General features: G+C 37.7%; 2 protein-coding genes across 6 annotated transcripts in view; one reads left to right on the forward strand and one right to left on the reverse strand.

Annotated features, from left to right (window-relative positions):
- Nucleotides 1–4,063, forward strand: part of LOC106080223 (craniofacial development protein 2-like) — a 48,058-nt gene extending 43,995 nt beyond the window's left edge. For 2 of the 3 annotated variants that reach the window (XM_056035531.1, XM_056035532.1), the window contains 2 exons: nucleotides 753–789; nucleotides 2,570–4,063. In XM_056035531.1, the coding sequence (XP_055891506.1) occupies nucleotides 753–789; nucleotides 2,570–3,831 (1,299 nt within the window). In that variant the 3' untranslated portion in view covers nucleotides 3,832–4,063. The other variant, XM_056035533.1, reaches the window with a different exon arrangement.
- A 119-nt stretch (nucleotides 4,064–4,182) lies between these two features.
- On the reverse strand, nucleotides 4,183–18,060 carry LOC106080224 (uncharacterized). Of its 3 annotated transcripts, none has more exons than XM_056035529.1 (7): nucleotides 17,830–18,060; nucleotides 14,242–14,389; nucleotides 12,034–12,340; nucleotides 10,864–11,010; nucleotides 8,083–8,776; nucleotides 7,748–7,922; nucleotides 4,183–6,259 (listed from the first exon to the last, which is right to left on the reverse strand). In XM_056035529.1, exons 2-7 carry the CDS (start codon nucleotides 14,364–14,366, stop codon nucleotides 5,404–5,406), a joined length of 2,304 nt encoding a protein of 767 aa, XP_055891504.1. In that variant the 5' UTR covers nucleotides 14,367–14,389; nucleotides 17,830–18,060; the 3' UTR covers nucleotides 4,183–5,403. The 3 variants fall into 3 exon arrangements, with proteins under 3 accessions (XP_055891504.1, XP_055891505.1, XP_055891503.1); XM_056035530.1 differs by lacking the exon at nucleotides 17,830–18,060 and adding an exon at nucleotides 17,780–17,803; XM_056035528.1 differs by lacking the exon at nucleotides 17,830–18,060 and adding an exon at nucleotides 17,418–17,773.
- Between the last annotated feature and the right edge of the window lie 26 nt (nucleotides 18,061–18,086).

Genomic DNA, 18,086 nt, shown 5'->3' on the forward strand with positions numbered 1-18,086 from the left:
TAGTTTTATTCACAAGGAAGTTATTTCAAGCTTTATTAAATAGGATATAATAGGCATACAACATTTCAGTTGGTTAACAACAGTTGCCCAATCTCATTTGTGGACCTATGGTGGGAGGTGCATGTGAGAGAAGGTTTTCCATGCTGCCTATGGGCGCTCAGTAAACACAACTCTGCTTGAGTCGAGTCTCGAACCTCGAGCCTCGTTTATAGGTAACCAAGCCTAGGTCAAGCGTACCTAGCCTTTTGGCCACACATCCCACTAGATTGTTTTTTGTCGTGCTCAATCTAGGAGTGGTGTCCACCATCATATTCTTGTACCAGGGTCTATGAGCATCTTGCTATGCAACTGTCTTGGATTATCCTTAACTCGAGTCCTTATGTACTTTGTTGTGCTAGGATATTATTTAAATAGTGCAAGTGCCATCTACTGATTATCTCCCCAACTAAACTTGATAGTGTGCACTTCTTATTGAAATTTAATAACTCTTGAAGCTATTAATAGAATTTTTTAGGCCGTAATACATTACCCCTATCTGCATTAATTTTGTAGTATAAGTTTTTAGATCTTAAAGCATGACCCCATTAGGCATTTATACAGTTTTGGTAGATCCTAAAATGACTATTGTATACATTAATACAATTTTGTTTGGCCCAAAACATGACAACTGCTTTGTTTACTGTATTAAAAGTATATGACTAACTCTAATAAAGAAGATTGACTAAATCTTACTCTTTATCACCAATTTACAGAGGGCACAAGGGAAGAAACCTTTCAATGCAATTTCTGGTAAGCTCTTTTCCTTTTTTTCTTTTGACATATTTTTTATAAATTTTTCTTTATTGCGATTTACCTTACCTTACCTTTACCTATCCCTTAGTTTGTTGGACCATTGGGGCACCATGCAAGATTTGTTGATAATCTTTCTCCATTCCTGTCTTTTGCCTTAGTTAGATTTTCAATGGCAGTCCTGTCCATCACTTTCTGTCTGCTTCTTTTTCTTTTTCCTGGTACTGTTCCCTTAAGGAAGGTCTTTGTAAGCGAAGAGGACCTTTGAAATGGCCATAGAAATTTACTTTGCATATTTTGACAGTAGTAAGCAGATTATCGTGGGGTTCATGCTGTACTAATCCTGTCTCTCATCGCTTTGTTTGTGATGTCGTCGTTGTATGTGATAGCTAGGATGTTCCTGTGGCATCTCAGTTCCTTGCTAGGATCCTCCTCTCTAGAGAAGAAATGGTTGTTTCCACCAAGTGTTTTGACTGGAGAAATGATAATTTTTACTGCATGACTCTGCTTACATATGGAATAACTTGTTGTCATATATATAAATTTAATATGTCATTTAACATCTGTAAAGATCTATCAAATAGCTCATAAATAAAATCCATATATTTATGTCTTCAACAATTGCAGACTCTTTGGCCCATCAGGGAGAGCAAATTCCACCCACTGATCAGGCTGTAAGCTTTCATCAAGCCCTGGCTATAATAAAAAAAAACAGAAATGGAAAAGTGGTTTGAGTGCTCGGACAAGTCTCAAAAAGCCAGTGTAGTCTGGGAGCGCATGAGGCGCCCTGACCTCACTTCCCCATGGTGGAGGCTGTCCAGGCCTGAGCAAGCTATTATAGCACAGTGCAGGGCAGGCCACTGTCCCGTTGGCTCATATTTCTCGCGACTATGGCCAAATTTTGATTCATGGTGCCCCTGCTGCGGGGAAGAAGAGGAAACTGTGCCTCATATTCTGTTTGACTGCCCCAGACTTGCTGATCTCCGTCTCGACAGGTCTGGGAAACCCGAAATTCTGGACCTATATGGCGACATTTATGCACTACGCAAGACAGTAGGGTTTCTGTCCAGGGCTTTTGCAAGAGAGGATTTGAGCCTCTCAAGCCCTCACTCAAATGGAGTTTGATGATGATGATGTCTTCAACAAATACTCCTAACCTATTTTATTTTACATTTAATTATTTAATTAACGTAAAAAAAAAGGCCATGTCTTTATTTAACCCTAAACAAATTTTCCACACAGTCAGGTATAAATTGAAATATTAAATAATTTAAAATAAACTCAAGTCTAGGTTAAGTTCAACCTCGGAATTTCCTATGACGTAGCAGACACCTGCCTGTTGATAAATTAAAGTTCTGTATTTGAATTGAAAAGGATCTTCATTTATTGAATCTCTAGGATAGTATTTAGATCTAAAGATATACATCTATATAATCCCCGGCATGTCACAGTAGCTTCTTGTAACATCTGACATCTCAAAAAAGAGTCTACAACTTTAGTACTTCTCAGCACTATCAATGAATTAGCACTTCAAGCACCTTTAACAATCAAGAGAAGAAAACCTAGCATACACACTTAATTTGATTGAACACAAACATTTAATCCACAGTCTCTATATTTTGGCATCAGTAAACTCAGATTTTAATTCTTTATTAATATTAACTAAATTTTAAGATCCCCAGGCATAGCCCCTCACATGTAATCATAAAAAAGTTTTCAAATTATGCATTAAAATGAACACAAAACAATAAAAGTTTGAACACACTTATTTTTCCTACAGAAGTCACAGTCCTGAGAGAGGATAGTGAAAGCCAGAGTCATCTGAAAACAATCAGGCCAGGGATCAGCTTCGCTACAGTGAATGCCCGGACTATGAGTAAGATTGGGAAGACAGAGCAAATGGCAGCTTTGATGAGAAAGAACAACTGGGACATCTTAGCAATCAGTGAGACAAGATGGCCTGGTTCCGGATTGATAAAACTGGATTTGGGTGAACTAGTTTTATACTCAGGACATGAGGATAAGTTTACACACAGCCAGGGAGTAGCCCTGATGCTGTCTAAGCAGGCTCAGAGATCAATTATTGAATGGAAACTGCATGGATCACGGATAATATTAGCTTCATTCCGCACAGTGAAGAAGAACTTATACTTTGTCCAATGCTACGCCCCAACAAACAAAAATAAAGAGACGGACGATTTTTACAATAGACTGACTACGATCTTACGTGGCATACCAAAAAATGACTACCTCATCTTAATGGGCGATTTCAATGCTAAGGTTGGCAGTGACAACAGTGGATATGAAGAGGTCATGGGAAAACATGGAATAGGTGAGATGAATGAAAATGGAAAGAGATTTGCAGACTTGTGTGCCACATTCAACTTAGTGATTGGAGGAACTGTCTTCTCACACAAACGAATACACAAAGCAACATGGATATCACCAGGCCAATCAACAGAGAACCAAATAGACCATATCTGTATTCGGAAGAAGTGCCGTCGATTTCTTCAGGATGTATGTGTAAATCCTGGAGCAGACGTTGCTTCAGATCATCATCCTCTGTGCGCCAAGCTAAAACTGACACTGAAGCAGACAAGTGGGCCCAGCCCACTCTACAATCTGCTGAAAGGCTCAAAAAAACAGGAAGAGGACAAAGTCGCCTTAACTAAAATTTGGCAGCTCCTAAAAGAGCTGGGAAAAGTAAAGACAGAACAGGACTGGCTGAAAGGGAAAGAAACAGTAACCTCCATATGCCTAAAAATCCTGGATCCCAATATATGCCTCCCCAAGGAGTGGATTGGAGAAGGAACTAAACAAAAGATCGAGGAAAGAAATGAGAAGCTAGCAAAAGTTAACAGAAGTAAAACATTGGAAGCAAAAAGGGAAGCACAAAAAGAATATACTGAAATAGATAAGACTATCAATCATAGCATGAGAACAGACAAGCAGAACTACATTGACACAGTAGAAGCAGCCCTTCAGAACTGTATCAAAGACCGGGTTCCTAAACAATGCAGTCACCTTAGGGCCTCCAATTAGTGGGGGCAGCACAAAGGTGAAATTTGGATCAATTTCGAAACTGGGATCAATTTTTAGAAGACCCTTGTTACTTCCTTTTGGTGAAAATGTGTAAACTTTATTTCAAGTCTTGATTTCTTTGTTTAAGCTCTTGCAACCATATCTACTCTAGATTGCTCTATATGAATTTCAATTAGTTATTAGCTTAGATTTAGATACATGTATGGTTTTAATAAATTGCATAATTTTATTATTTCAGTGTTTATTATTTGTTTGTATTACATTTTTCAAATTCACTTTGCCTAGGGCCTCCAGCCTTTACTTTTGACATCATACAATTTAAAGACAAAACAAACAAAAAATGCTAAAATCTTTATTTAAAATCTTTATTTGTTTTTTTAAAAAAACTACATCAACAGTGGAAGATGGACGCAAGACAATTTTTAAAAGTAGACAAATTTAACAACACAATGTTCTCCTACAAATAGTTGTAAGATTCTTCGCTACTTCTTCAGCAATATACCTGACACCACAAAAAAAGGGAGTTTCGGACAGATGGATCTCGTCAGCCTAGTAAAGCAATTCATCTAGGAGAGGGGTACTCTTACTTTAAACCCGGATGCCTTGCGGAACTAAGGCTTCAGGAGTACAGCAATAAAAATGAACACATTTAAAAATTTAGGCATCAACAATAAAATACTATAAACAAAAACTCTTAATTACACAATAACTCTTAATTACAAAAGAATATATTCTTGACAATAAACCTTCTTAAAACAAGAATTTGTAACAAGGTTTAGAATGTGTGACCGAGAGGCCAAAATCTATTTGACCTAACAAGACAGCATGAAAACTTTCTACCAGATACCGCCTCCCCCCACTGATCCACAAGAGATTGGACACTAGCGCACAGAGCATGCTTAACATTGAAATATGCCATATAAAAAAAAGGGGAACAATTTAAATTTTGTAATTTGCATACAAATTAAAAGTGAAATTTCATGGAATGATTAAAAAGTTAGCTTGCAATCTTTCCTCGGCAAAGATTTCTTGACATTAGGGCAATGTCTTTGATTCCCAAGAGGACTACATCCTGAATATCACATTATCAAGTCTCCTAGAGACCCGAATAAAGGCAATCAGGTCAGTGACATATATGCATCACATACAGAACTGCAGCAGAGGTCATTGCAACACATTTATGTGGAGGTCATAAAAGTTAATGACAGGTTCACTCAATCATACATAAAAGTTGGAGTGGCTGCACATTTATGTAGAGAGATTAATTAGGTCAGTGACTGGCAAGTTTGTGTATCACACACAAAAACTTCAGTGGAGGTCACAGCAACACATTTATGCAGAGGTCAGTTAGGTCAAAGACTTGTTTATGAATCACACTTATGTAGAGGTCATGGCAACACATTTATGTAGAGAGGTCAATTAGGTCAGTGAGACTAACTTGTTTATGTATCTACATAATAACACCAGTGGAGATCATTTATCACATATATATCACATATATGCAAAGAGGTCACTTGTGTCAGTGACACAAACGAGCAACAAAGTCTATTTATAGAAGTCACAGCGGCACAGTTAGTCCCTATTGGTGATAGAAAAGTTGAGCATTCTGTTGTCGACAAAATTAAAGATGGGAAAACCAAACTGATCTAAATGCTGCCGCTGCATCTGGCCTGGACACATGGCAGTCATAAACTGAAATGGGGGGTTAGGATGGAAGAGCACTTTGATTTTATTTTCATCATCAACATAGTTTTCTTTCACACATGCATTAACAGCCGTTTTATTCGTAGTGATCTCCCACCGAGAGCTTCCGGCTTGGCAGGTGACCCGTGTCAGAGCAGGGTAAACATCATCAGCGAAGAGAGCTTTCATAGAGCCTACGATTTTACACTCTGGGTGTCGGCTAAATCCAAGCCCTGTTGAAGTTTTCAGGTCGTAGGACCTGCACCAACCTTCCTTGTCCAGCAAAAAAAGGATGTCTCCTTTAGTCAAGACGTTGACCCCTGACTCTATAGTACAGTCAATTTCAAAGGCATCACTAGACCTTGTCTCGGCATTATAGATATTGACAAACTGGACTGAGATGAACTTTTTGAGCATCATTGAGCTAGCCTTTACAGTGATTAGAGTATCTCCGTTGACTGTCCACTTTGTGATGGGTTCATCGAGGTGGCTATTTTTAACTGATGCTACCAATGTGAAAGTTTTCAACGTAGGATTCAGCTCGTAAAAATTTTGCACCGTGTAGAAAGAACGACATGGCATGAGCTTGCGACTCATCGACAGCACAATGAGTCTGCTGCCTACAACTATTGGGACCACGCTTTTGACAGGACAATCGTTGTGGTCCATAAATAATTTTTCTCCATCAAGGTGATGCCACTGTCTGTCAGAAAGACGAAACTCCAATGCACTTGCCTTATGAACACTGTAAGGGGAAGAAAAAAAAGTGATAAGAAATCAATAAAAAATAAACCAACAAAATAAACAATAAACCAAATAAAAAATGAATCATTATTTAGTGAAAAGACAGTGAGGTGTGGTGGTCGAGTGGTACAGTGCCTGGCCTCCAAACCATGGGATCATTTGAATCCTGGTGAAGACCTGGGATTTTTCAAGGATGCGGCTGAGTTCACCCAACTGACAATGAAGTCAAGATGGTTGATCATTGTGCTGGCCACATGACATCCTCATAAACAGATAAAAACAGATGAGCAACCTATATGTTCCCATTGATCACAAGGTCTGAAAAGGTACCTAGCTGAGAGATAATGCTGGAGTTATTTCAAATGATTAATTAGAGTTTTCCTTAAGGTCCAAAGAAAAGAGATCACTAGTTTCTAGGATTGAAGCTCCAATTAGTGCTGATAAAATTTTAATAAGCCTGGGATACTTTATTTTAAATTAGACTAAAGAGAGAGAGAAAGATCCTAAAAGACCTGCAGATTTCAACTCAGGACCATTCTCGATAAAGCGAAATAATCTTCCACCCAGCCAGAACACCCGTAAATGACCATAACTAGTTTTGTAAATGTGTTAAAAAGAAATTTTATCTATGATTTTGGATTTCTCGACTGAGGATTGTTTTCTTTAATTTGTGTTAGTGAATTGAGATATTGATTTGGAGATTGTGACATTTCTTTTTACCGGGGTAATTGATTGATCATAGCTGGATTGTGCTTCTGCATTCAGAGAGATACCAGAGATCTGAGAATCGGTGAGTTATTTTCTTTAGTTCAATCCCACGTGTTAGCAATACCGTATTAAAGGAATCAAAGATGGTCTTGCTTAGGTTAATATTGTTAAGACATGGGATTGAACTAAAGAAAACGACTCACCGATTCCCAGGATCGATGGTTTCTCTCCGACTGCGGAAGCAAACTCCTAACTCAAGTTTCTTAACAGGTTTACACACTAGCTAAGGTCATTAACGCCCAACAGCATAAACAAAAATCAGCCTACTTTGCATGTGGAAAAAATGGTTAGTCGGGGAGGAACAGGGTTACAACATTATTGCATTAGAGTCAGAGATGGTCTCTTCCCACATGCTAGGACAAATTTGTACAAATACTCCTTCTTCCCTAGTGCTATTAGAGCATGGAATGGGTTGCCTAAGCTAGCCAGGAAAACCAGTGACTTGGCAGAATTTAAGTCATTGGTTAATATGCATGACTAAATGCATGGTGTGTAGGACGTAATCATCTTCTTTTTGAAGTAACGTCTGTATTATATAAGATAAGATAATAATTGTAACTATATGATATATTATTTATTTTTTTGAAGTAACATCTGTATTAAATAAGATAAGAAAGATTTATTTTGTTCCCAACGTTCTAAAGAGAAATACAAGTGATCATTATCAATCACTCATCTAATTGTATGTAGCCCCATATATGAACTTTAAAAAAAAATTTACCTAAAAAGATAAACGCAATCATTCCAAAAGGCCATTCTCCAGGAATGTTTTTCTAGCATAACTCCTGTAATGGGGAAGTCAATTTGGCATACTTGTCGCCAGGTTTTCATTTCTATGTCATAAAAAGCCAAATCTAATTGTGGCAACTTTAACAATGGCCTCGAATTACCTTTTTCTGAAATGAAAAATAATATAAATATGAATTCAGTTAAACATTCATTGCCTTATACTAGTATCCAGAGTTTAGGTGAGAAAAATTAGAACAAAATGTGTTTTCAAAGCAAAAAAAAAAAGTTATTGAACAAGTCAAGTATAGGTCTCAATCATGTACCTACCAGCTTCAATGGCCATTAATTGAGAAGCCATCTTTCCTGAAGGTGCCAACACAACAAGTATATTGCTCAGACGATGACTTCCTGAAAGCAACTCCATTGATTTTGGTAGACAAGACTGAGTTGTTAAGTTATTTAAACTTGGAGAGTCGTTAGATGTCAATGGGGTGCTCTCTCTGGTCAATGAGCTTTGGTCTGCGTTCAAACTTTGTACTGTAGTGCCTGACCTATGTAGATCGACAGAACCATTTATTTCCTGGACTGGACTTTGAGTGCCTGTAGCGGGAAGTACTCTATCCTTGCCAGCAGAGTTAGTGTCTTCATCAGGCACAGTTTTGCATGACTGTCTACTGCATTTGGTTTCATGATGGCATACACAACACTCTTCTCTGTCAGCACAAACTTGAGATTCTTTATCAACCAAACCTTGTAGCCTGTTTTCTACCCAGTTCACCAAACAGATCATTGCCTGCAGGCTGCTGTTCTCTTGAGTGTTTTTCCACGCCCTGACAGAGTCCAGCAATAAGCTTCTCCACTTGTCCAAGGGGACATCGACCATGCTGTCAAGCCAATACTTCACACTGTGGAAAGAATGACTCAGTTTGTATTGGATTTCCCTCTTCAGACCTTCCTGTAGGTTCATGTCCAGTAATCTTGTTAGTCTCACTTGAACATTCTTCAAGAAAAAATCAAGTACCTGGAAATGAAAAATAATGATATTTTAAATACACACTTAAATCAATCCATTGTTTGTTTTCTATATTTGTGATGTTCGTTCAGTATTGAAGATTATCACATCCTATCCCTAATTCCCACCAGACAGCAGGGTTTGAACCCGGGACCCATCAAGACACCAGTCCAGAGCACATACCACACAACCAGGCAGTCATCCCATCATTTAATCAGTGTCCAAAACAGTTTTTTTTTTATCACTAAGTTTATATTTTAATGAAATCTTACATTCACAATTTTTTTGTTATTTTTGTATTAACTCTGAAGTCAACTATGAATTTAAAAAAAAAAAATTTTTTGTTCTTTTATATAATTGTACAAAATGTTAAAAATTCAGGTCAATAGTAAAAATAAAAATAACGTAATAGATGAGCCCCACGAAACACTTCAAAGACCAGCTTAGGCGCCAACTTGCCTTGGCTGACATAGAAGAGAGCACCTAGTTGTATGCGGCCTCAGAATGAGACAGCCGGAGGTCACTCACAAAGGCCACAGGATACACATTTGAGACCAAAAGAAAATCCGCTGCAGAGGACAGGCGCTGACGGTGAAAAGAAAATCTAAAGCGACCACCTGCGGACAATGGTTATGCTTGCCCTGGGTGTGGCAAAATAAGTAGGCCACTGCTGGGGCTGCGCAGCCATGGGCAATACTGCATTCTTCACTAATCTTCGGACTCAAAGACAAGCCTTATGATTATTATTATCAATAAATTGATGCTTCAGAGGCGCGGATGCTAAGTGAATAATGCTTGGCTTCTGAACAAGGGGTCCCTGGTTCAAGTCCTAGTGAAGACTGGGATTTTTAAATTTCGGGATCTTTAGTGTGCCTTTAAGTCCACCCAGCTCTAATGGGTACCTGACAATAGTTGGGGAAAAGTAAAGGCAGTTGATCGTTGTGCTGGCCTCATGTCCCATCATCTGTCACGTAGACCGCAAGGTCTGAAAGGAACACTTTACTTTTTTTTACTTTCTTAAATTGATGCTTCACTAATGCATTCAATAAAATTATGGGTTGGGGAAAAAATGGAAAGAAATGTATTATTCAAATTAGTTTTCAAAGTAAAAGTAGCTGACTGTGATACAGGTCACATGACTTGCTCCTCATTAATCCGGTTATATGTAATCAAATTAATTTGAGCTTCAAGTTTCTAAGTTTTTATAAGATGATTTTATTGGTCGAAACTAAAAGAAATTCTGTTGGATTACAATTTTTTATCTCAGGCATAACAATAACATCTTATCTTATAAAATACAGAGGTTACTTCAAAAAAGAAGATGATTACGTCCTACGCGTCATGCATTTAGTCATGCATATTAACCAATGACTTAAATTCTGCCAAGTCACTGGTTTTCCTGGCTAGCTCTGAAAGACACAAAGATAAAGGCACATTCCTCGTCCCATATGCTAGGACAAATTTGTACAAATACCGGTACTCCTTCTTCCCTAATGCTATTAGAGCATGGAATGGGTTGCCTGAGCTAGCCAGGAAAACCAGTGACATAGCAGAATTTAAGTCATTCGTTAATATGCATGACTAATTGCCAGAGCAATTTCATGATGACTGTTGTTGATTATAGTTTTTAAAGGTCTAGTCTACTATATTTTTTTTTATTATTATTATAATTATAGCTTTTATATAGCGCTACTTTCATGCTTATAGCATGCTCAGAGCACTATTTTCCAATCTCATTTGTGGACCAGTGGGGAAGGGGGTATCTGGAAGAAGGTTTTTAAATGCTGCTTTTAGGCACTCAGTAAACACAACTCTGCTCGAGTCGGGTGTCGAACCTCGAGCCCCCATTATAGGTAGCCAAGCCAAGTTCAAGCATACTTAGCCTTTCGACCACGCATTAAGATTATGAACTTTCTTTATTGTTTTTTTTATTGTGAAGATGTTAAAATCTTGAACTCATAAGTTTTTATTATAAAGATGTGAAAGATTTTAGACTAAATCCTTACATTACAATTGACATCTGCAATCCCTTAATCTTTGGACTATGACTTAAACATTAAACTATTAAAAGTACTAGTAACTGCCTAATGACTTACATGGACTGGATTACTGTGATGTAGTATGTTGTACTTTAGAAGTGCATCCACGACTTCTGCACTAGATTCCAGAAGTTCTGGCTGGTAGATAAAATAATCGTGAAAGCGATACCATAGCAACCACTTTGTTGAGCTGAGGAGTTTCTTCTGTAGATTACAAAATGTCAGTGTGAATGTCCAAGAGATACAGCGCAGACATGAGATGTGATAAAATGTAAACATTAAAGACATCCCAACAAGATACTTCCATTATCCTTTACAACCAAACCATGACATATTATTTCAGAGTTTCATTTCAAGTTTAATTGTAAGTTTTAAATGTTTTGCATGTTTCATCAGTACCTTTAGATTTGAAGATATTTATATCCTAAAAAAAAACTCCCCCAGGATGATGAAGGATGGCAGCGGGCAGGGTTCTAACCTGGGACCACCAAATAACGGTCTAGGGTGCATTACACATGACCAGGCAGCCATATTTATCTGGAACAATGCTGCCCTTTTGTCATATCAACACTGCCATCCTCAAAGCTAATTTTTTTATACCCGCATACGTTTTAATTCCTTAAAACCTCATTTTGAATAATGTCCCTTTATTAAACATTTGGAATTTCTTTTAACATTTTTTTAATAAGGATTTTTTAAAGCAAGTTTTTTTTTAATTTTCAATACTTTCTTTAGTTTTCAGCAATAGTATCATGGATAATAAGCTCAAGATTTCCAATTATGTGTTTTAAATGTGTTATTTCTAGTCCACAGTTAGTAAATTTTCATTTTTAACTGATCTATAATCCCAAAACTAATTTATATTTTGGTTTAAAAAAGGATTCTATTGTGTTATGTAAAGCACAACCCTTAAACTCTATACCAAATGTAACTTTTTCTGATTAAAAAAAAAAAGAGATATTGAAGTTAGTGCACTACCAATGAGCAAAACAAATAATTCTGAACATGGAAAATAATTACAGAGAGAAAGAGTAAATGTCCTGGCAGAAAGATATTATGAGCTATGAAGAGTTTGACTTTTATACTTCAATTCTTTTATATGCTCATTCTGAGATCTCCGATTAAAAAAAAAAAAGATCTGAGGTCCAGTACGAATAGAATCACCCAGAAAAAAAGGCATTGCAGATAATAAACAGACTATAACAAAATTTTAACATCCCAACTTACAGAATTTAAGTTATACTGCACAGAAAGCTGAAAGTAGGCTACAGCAGTGTAAAAATTTAAGGTGTTAACCATGTATGTCTCAACACATCTGCGCAGGCTGTCACACATAAAGTAATCCACCAGTTTCAGCACACTGTCTAGGTAGCTGGTATCCAGATCTATTTCATTGGTGTAGAAGCTGCGTATGACCATCTCAACGTACTTTGGCTCACAGCCTACATGTGTCAGGTCGATGCTAAATGGCTCAGAGGATTGGTCAAAGTTGAAACTGGTTTGAAAGTATTCACAGCATGCTGCAAGAACACATCTGCAGAAAAAAAAAATTATTTCAAATATGATGGAATTAAAATGTGTGCATAGTTTATAAAACATTTTTTTAAAAAATATATTATCTCCGAAGAAAACTTTTTAAAAAGTTGAACACATTTTCACAGTAAAAGCTAGGATAGAAATATAAAGTAACATTTCAGCTATGGACAGATAGGATAAGGTATTTGAATAAATTAAGACATCACATGGCAACAGGTTTGAAAACAAGGCTACAAGGGATAAGAAAAGTTGCAAAGGATGTGATGAGGCAATAGGTCTGTAGATGACAGATGACACATTGGTGGAGGTGACTAGACTTTGTAATTAAGCCCCAAATAATGCAGAGTTTACCTTTCAAACCAAGCCTGTGTCAACCGGCTAGGCTGAGTCACTTTTACCTATCCCTTAGTCTGTTGGATGGTTGAGACACCATGCAAGATTTGTCGACTGTCTTTCTCCATTCCTCTCTGTCTTTTGCCGTAGAACCTCTTTCAATAGCAGGCCCATTCATTCATTTATGTTCTCTTCTCATCGTTTTCTCTGTATTCCTCTTCTTCAGGTACTGTTTCCTGAAGGAAGGTCTTTGCAAGCCCCGAAGACCTTGAAATACGGCCATAGATTTTTAGCTTGCTTTTGTTTACAATAGTTAGCAGGTCATCATAGGGTCCAATCGCTGCAATAACCCTGTCTCTAATCTCTTGGTTTGTGATGCGGTCTTTAAATGTGATACCTAGGATCCTTCTGTAGCCTCTCAAATCCCTTGCTAGGATCCTCCTCTGTAGTTCTGCAGTCAGCGTCCAAGAATCACAAGCATATAAGAATGTGGCCATGACCAGGGAGCGCATCAGTCTGATTATTTTAAGTTTTGAAAGTGCTGCTGTGGACGGGCCAGTAGTTCAGGTTTCATTCCCTCATCTGACACAATAGCTCCGAGGTATTTCACCCCCAAATCTGATGCCACTTTTAAAGCCCTGTTGGCTATTGGTCATAATTTGTTTTGTTTTTTTCAGCATTTATTTGCATTACTTAAGCTGCGGAAGTCTTGTCTATGCGCACCACCAAGTCAGTTAGTTCTTCTTCTGTCCCTGCTATGCCATTTATGTTATCAGTGAAGCGCAAGTTAGTAATTTCTTCTTTCTCCAATTCTTACAGTACCTTGAGAGCAACTTCCATTACCCTTTCAAGGAAAATATTGAAAAGTGTTGGTGAAAGTAGGCAGCCTTGTCTTACCCTAACTGTGGTTTTAAATAATGCAGAGTTTACCTTTCAAAGGACAAGCGCATCCCGAAAGTCATCCTCTGTGGACTACTCGCGACTGGCACAAGAAAAACTGGTCGCCCCCACCTCCGTTACATAGATGTAAAATGTGACCTCAAATCAGTGAACATCAATACTGACAATTGGGAAGACATAGCTCTAGCCCGCAACAGATGGAGAGAGACAGTGACCAAGAAATCTATGGACAGTGAAAGTACATTGGTCTCAGGAAGAAAAACGTACAATCTGAAAAACGGCCAGCTCCTCTACCACCAAAGCAAAAGCCACCTTAACCTGCGCTATCTGTGGACGGGAGTGTCTCTCCAAAATAGGGCTCCACAGCCACACGAGGAAGTTTGCTCTGAGATGAACCATAGTCGTTCTACGACTGAAGGAGGCCAATGGAACCTTTCAAACCAAACCTGTGTCAACAAGCTAGGTCAAGTCACTAGTACTAGGTAAATGTTCCAAGTACAAAAACTAAATACAAAATCGGCAGAAGTGTAGAGACCACTACACTCTTTATTACTGGTAGGAATGATATTACTTGACCATCTCCTTTCTTCACTTCTTTATGGCTACAGGTTTACAACATAAACTACAACATAAAATATGAAATAAACTACAACATGAAACTCTTACTTGTGTGCTTTGATCTCATGGTCATAAACAAAAATAGAGAAGTCACAGTATTTCCCTTGTTCCTGCATCTGAGCTAGCTTCGAAACCAAGTTGCTGGTGGCCTCAAAGTCTACCTGAACAATCATGTCTATCTGTTACACTGAAAACTCTGTGGGCAGACAAAAACTTTAAACTCATGTAAAAGAGAGCATTACTTCTTAATATTTTAAACTCATATAATAGGGGTGATAGATGAGTGGTTTCTTATAAAGCTCTTGGGGTCTTGGGTTTGAATTTCAGGGAAGACTGGAATTTTGAATTTTGGGATATTTAGGACACTCCTTTGTCCATCCAACTCTAATGGGTACACCTGAAATTATTTGGGGAAACTAAAGGCAGTTGGTCAACGCACTGGCCACATAACACCTTCATAACTGTTGGTGACAGAAACAGATGATCTTTATATTGTTATAAACCTGGTGGTGGCACAGATGGGGGTAGTGGTGTGAGTGTAGTCAGCCGACGCAAATCGCCCCAGGCCAGCGCTAGACGAGCGGTCAACCGTGACGAGTTACGACAATCGGCCGAGACGAGTTAACAACATGAAGGTTCGAGTAAGATCGGCGTCGTGAACAGAGCGAGCTCAGGAGCGTCCCAGAATGGTCGAGCGACGTTCTGTCCGGTTCTAGAAGGCCAGTAGGGACCCTATATAAAGAGCGGAGGTGTCGCAGTCAAGACGGTTCAGAAAGCGGGTTCACGACAGGAGTTCAGAACACGGTCGACTACAGCACAGTTCAACGGTGTGGTTCTGTACGGAGCATTAAGACGGTTCAGAAAGCGGGTTCACGACAGGAGTTCAGAACACGGTCGACTACAGCACAGTTCAACGGTGTGGTTCTGTACGGAGCATTACGACGGTTCAGTGCGGAGTACTGTCAAGTACAGTTGAGACGAACGGCGTCTTGATCTTGGTCTGTGATCGAGTCCGACACAACGAGCCCAAGTGTGTGAAGTCAGTCCCGAACTGTTGAACCCAGTGCAAGCCCGGAACGAGACGGAGAGGCCAGTGCAAGACTTGATACGGCGGAACGGTGTTATCGGAGAGATATTTGTTATCGCAGAGCTATTAGTACTGTTCTACGTGCTGCCAATTGTACAGTATTGGCTGTTATTTATGTACATTAAACCTTTACGTTATTTTGGAGCCCTGACTTGTCAAGTTCTTTATGTTGGTGGTGTATTGTGCAGTTTGCAGAGAGCCTGGATAGTGAGATTCGTAACAATATATCAGACCTGCCTACCAAAAAAAGTGCAAATGCGTAACGCTGATGGTCAAAATGCGTATTTTGGCACCAGAAAGCATAACACTTACGAAATCCACTATTTTGACATATATATATATAATATTAGATCTAGATGTCATGATTAGATCTACAATCTAAATCTAGATCAATACGACAATAGGGATGATATCTAGACTAGATCTGGATCTATGTCTATATAATGAATTTGAATATAATCTACTCTAGATCTGGGTTCGAGAGTGTTACCGATGCCGTGGATCCGCTACAAACGTAGGTCTGCTCCAAACTTTCGTAGGCTTACCTTCATCCTTGATCTATTCTATACTAAGACTAAGAATCTAGTCTAGATCTAGACTAGATGGTAGTAGATGTTATCGATCTAGATCTAGACAATCTAAATCATACTACAACTAAATTGGATCTAGTAATGTAGAGAATCATGACATAACGTAATGAGTCTAAATGACTAGCTAGATCTATTCCTGTATAACAAGTTATCTAGATTCTAGATCTAGATTAGATATCTACAATGTCACTCAATGTGTTTTGAATCAATAGCACTTTGATATTTTTTTCTATACAAATGAATACGGGAATCAGGGATTCAACATAATTAATTTGTACTAATGAACTTACAAAAAAAAAAGTCACATTGGTGTATCAGCTAACTGACGGTACCAACCTGGTACCAACCCGCCACTCCCTCACTCTCGCGTTCTTCATTTCTAGACTAAATCTAATTGCTTTTAAGAACCAATCAACGTATAAACCTGGACACAATGTGTTCCCCCACCTTTTCTGCCCCCCCCCCCAACAGGACGGCTTAGCGTGACCTCCGTGACCGCTCGTAAGCTAGTCAAGAGAGGGGGGAAAAAAAGGATACGAAATGCGTAATGCGGCGGGTTAAATGCATATTTGCGTACTGACGGTCATTTTGGGGAGATTTTGCGTAACGAATACGCATTTTGCATAACGGTAGGCAGGTCTGATATATAGACAAGATAAAAGATACCAGCATTGCCAACAAAAAGTCACATGGGTATAATTTTTAGAGAACTAATAATTTAGTCAATATAAGAATGCCTTTACTGCATGAATCATGATGCATCACTGAGTAGTAAGATGATAACAATAATAACATGATCAAACAATGAACAATGAAATTAGATTTTATTAGAAAGAACTCTTAAACTCTAGAATATTATCATAATATGATCTATATCTACAGAGTACATAGAGTATTATAATTAATACTAGTGATATATCTAAAATCTAAATCGTGTGACTAGTACTGACTGTAGTAGTATGTTATAGTATGTTATAGTATAGTATAGTGAGTATAGTAGTTACTAGTATACTGAGTATAGTGTATAGTATGTAAAATTAGAGAATTAGACTAATTACTTTAATTAGTTACTATTAGACTAATTTATAGAAGATCAACTTAGTAGACTTAGTTTTACTTATACTCGTATAACTTATAGTTATAGCTATAGTCACACTATAGTGTATAGATTCTATTTCTGATTAAAAAAAAGTATATTCTAAAAGACTAGGACTAGGTTACAACATACTCTAATTCTAATACTAATGGCATGGACTGGACCAGCCATGGAAGTCATGGCACCTAAACTAAGACGACTAAGCAGTCCTAGGTCCTAGACTGACCTAGAGTCCTCTTAGAGACTAATACTAATACTACTAGAATAGTAATAGTAATAGTATAAGTATAATATAAAATATAGACATATAGTCTATATTTTATACTATACTAGTCTTGTCTAGTAGTAATATACTATATACTCAGAGTAATACTAGATCTAGTAATAGTCAACTGAGACGACTGCTGAATGACTGAGTCAACTAAGTGCGTGAATGTCACATGTGACTTACTGAAGTCGTGAAGTCCAGTGAAGTTACTCAGTCTCAACTTCTCTGAAGTTTGAACTAGATCTAGTAACTACTACTTAGCTACTAGTCTAGATGCTAGTAGATCTAGTAATCTAGTTTGAAGACTCACTCCACTCTGACCACTCAGAGGCAGTGTGTCACTCACTGTGAAGATTGGATTTTTTTATAAATTATTGTTATTTAATTTATAGATCTAGTAATACAATAAATTATTTAACTTTAACTATTTCATTATTGTTCTACATCTAGATTCTGTCTAGATATACTATAATTATAACTTATATAGACTCTAACTCTAATCTAGAATCTAATTATTGTTCGTTGTAACTGCAAGCTACTCTTACTCTAATCTGGAGCTAGAAAGATTATCTATAAAAAAAAAATGTGTTCGTACCCAATCAGAGTAATCTCCCATGGAATAAAAATTGTACAGACCTATATAGATGAATAAACGTATATATCTTATAGATCTATATAAGTCATGGAAAATCTCTGTCTCTAGTCTTTCCTCAGTCTGTCTGGTCAGTGTAATAAAACGAACACAAATCAGTGATCCGTTCTAGAATAATTACTAAATCTAAAAAAAATATTCAAGCTGATTTTATTTCCCAAGAGACTAACCGAATAATAAATATTGCTTCATGCTCAAGA

The sequence above is a fragment of the Biomphalaria glabrata genome, chromosome 7, assembly GCF_947242115.1.
Source record: "Biomphalaria glabrata chromosome 7, xgBioGlab47.1, whole genome shotgun sequence".
NCBI classification, from domain to species: Eukaryota; Metazoa; Mollusca; class Gastropoda; family Planorbidae; genus Biomphalaria; species Biomphalaria glabrata.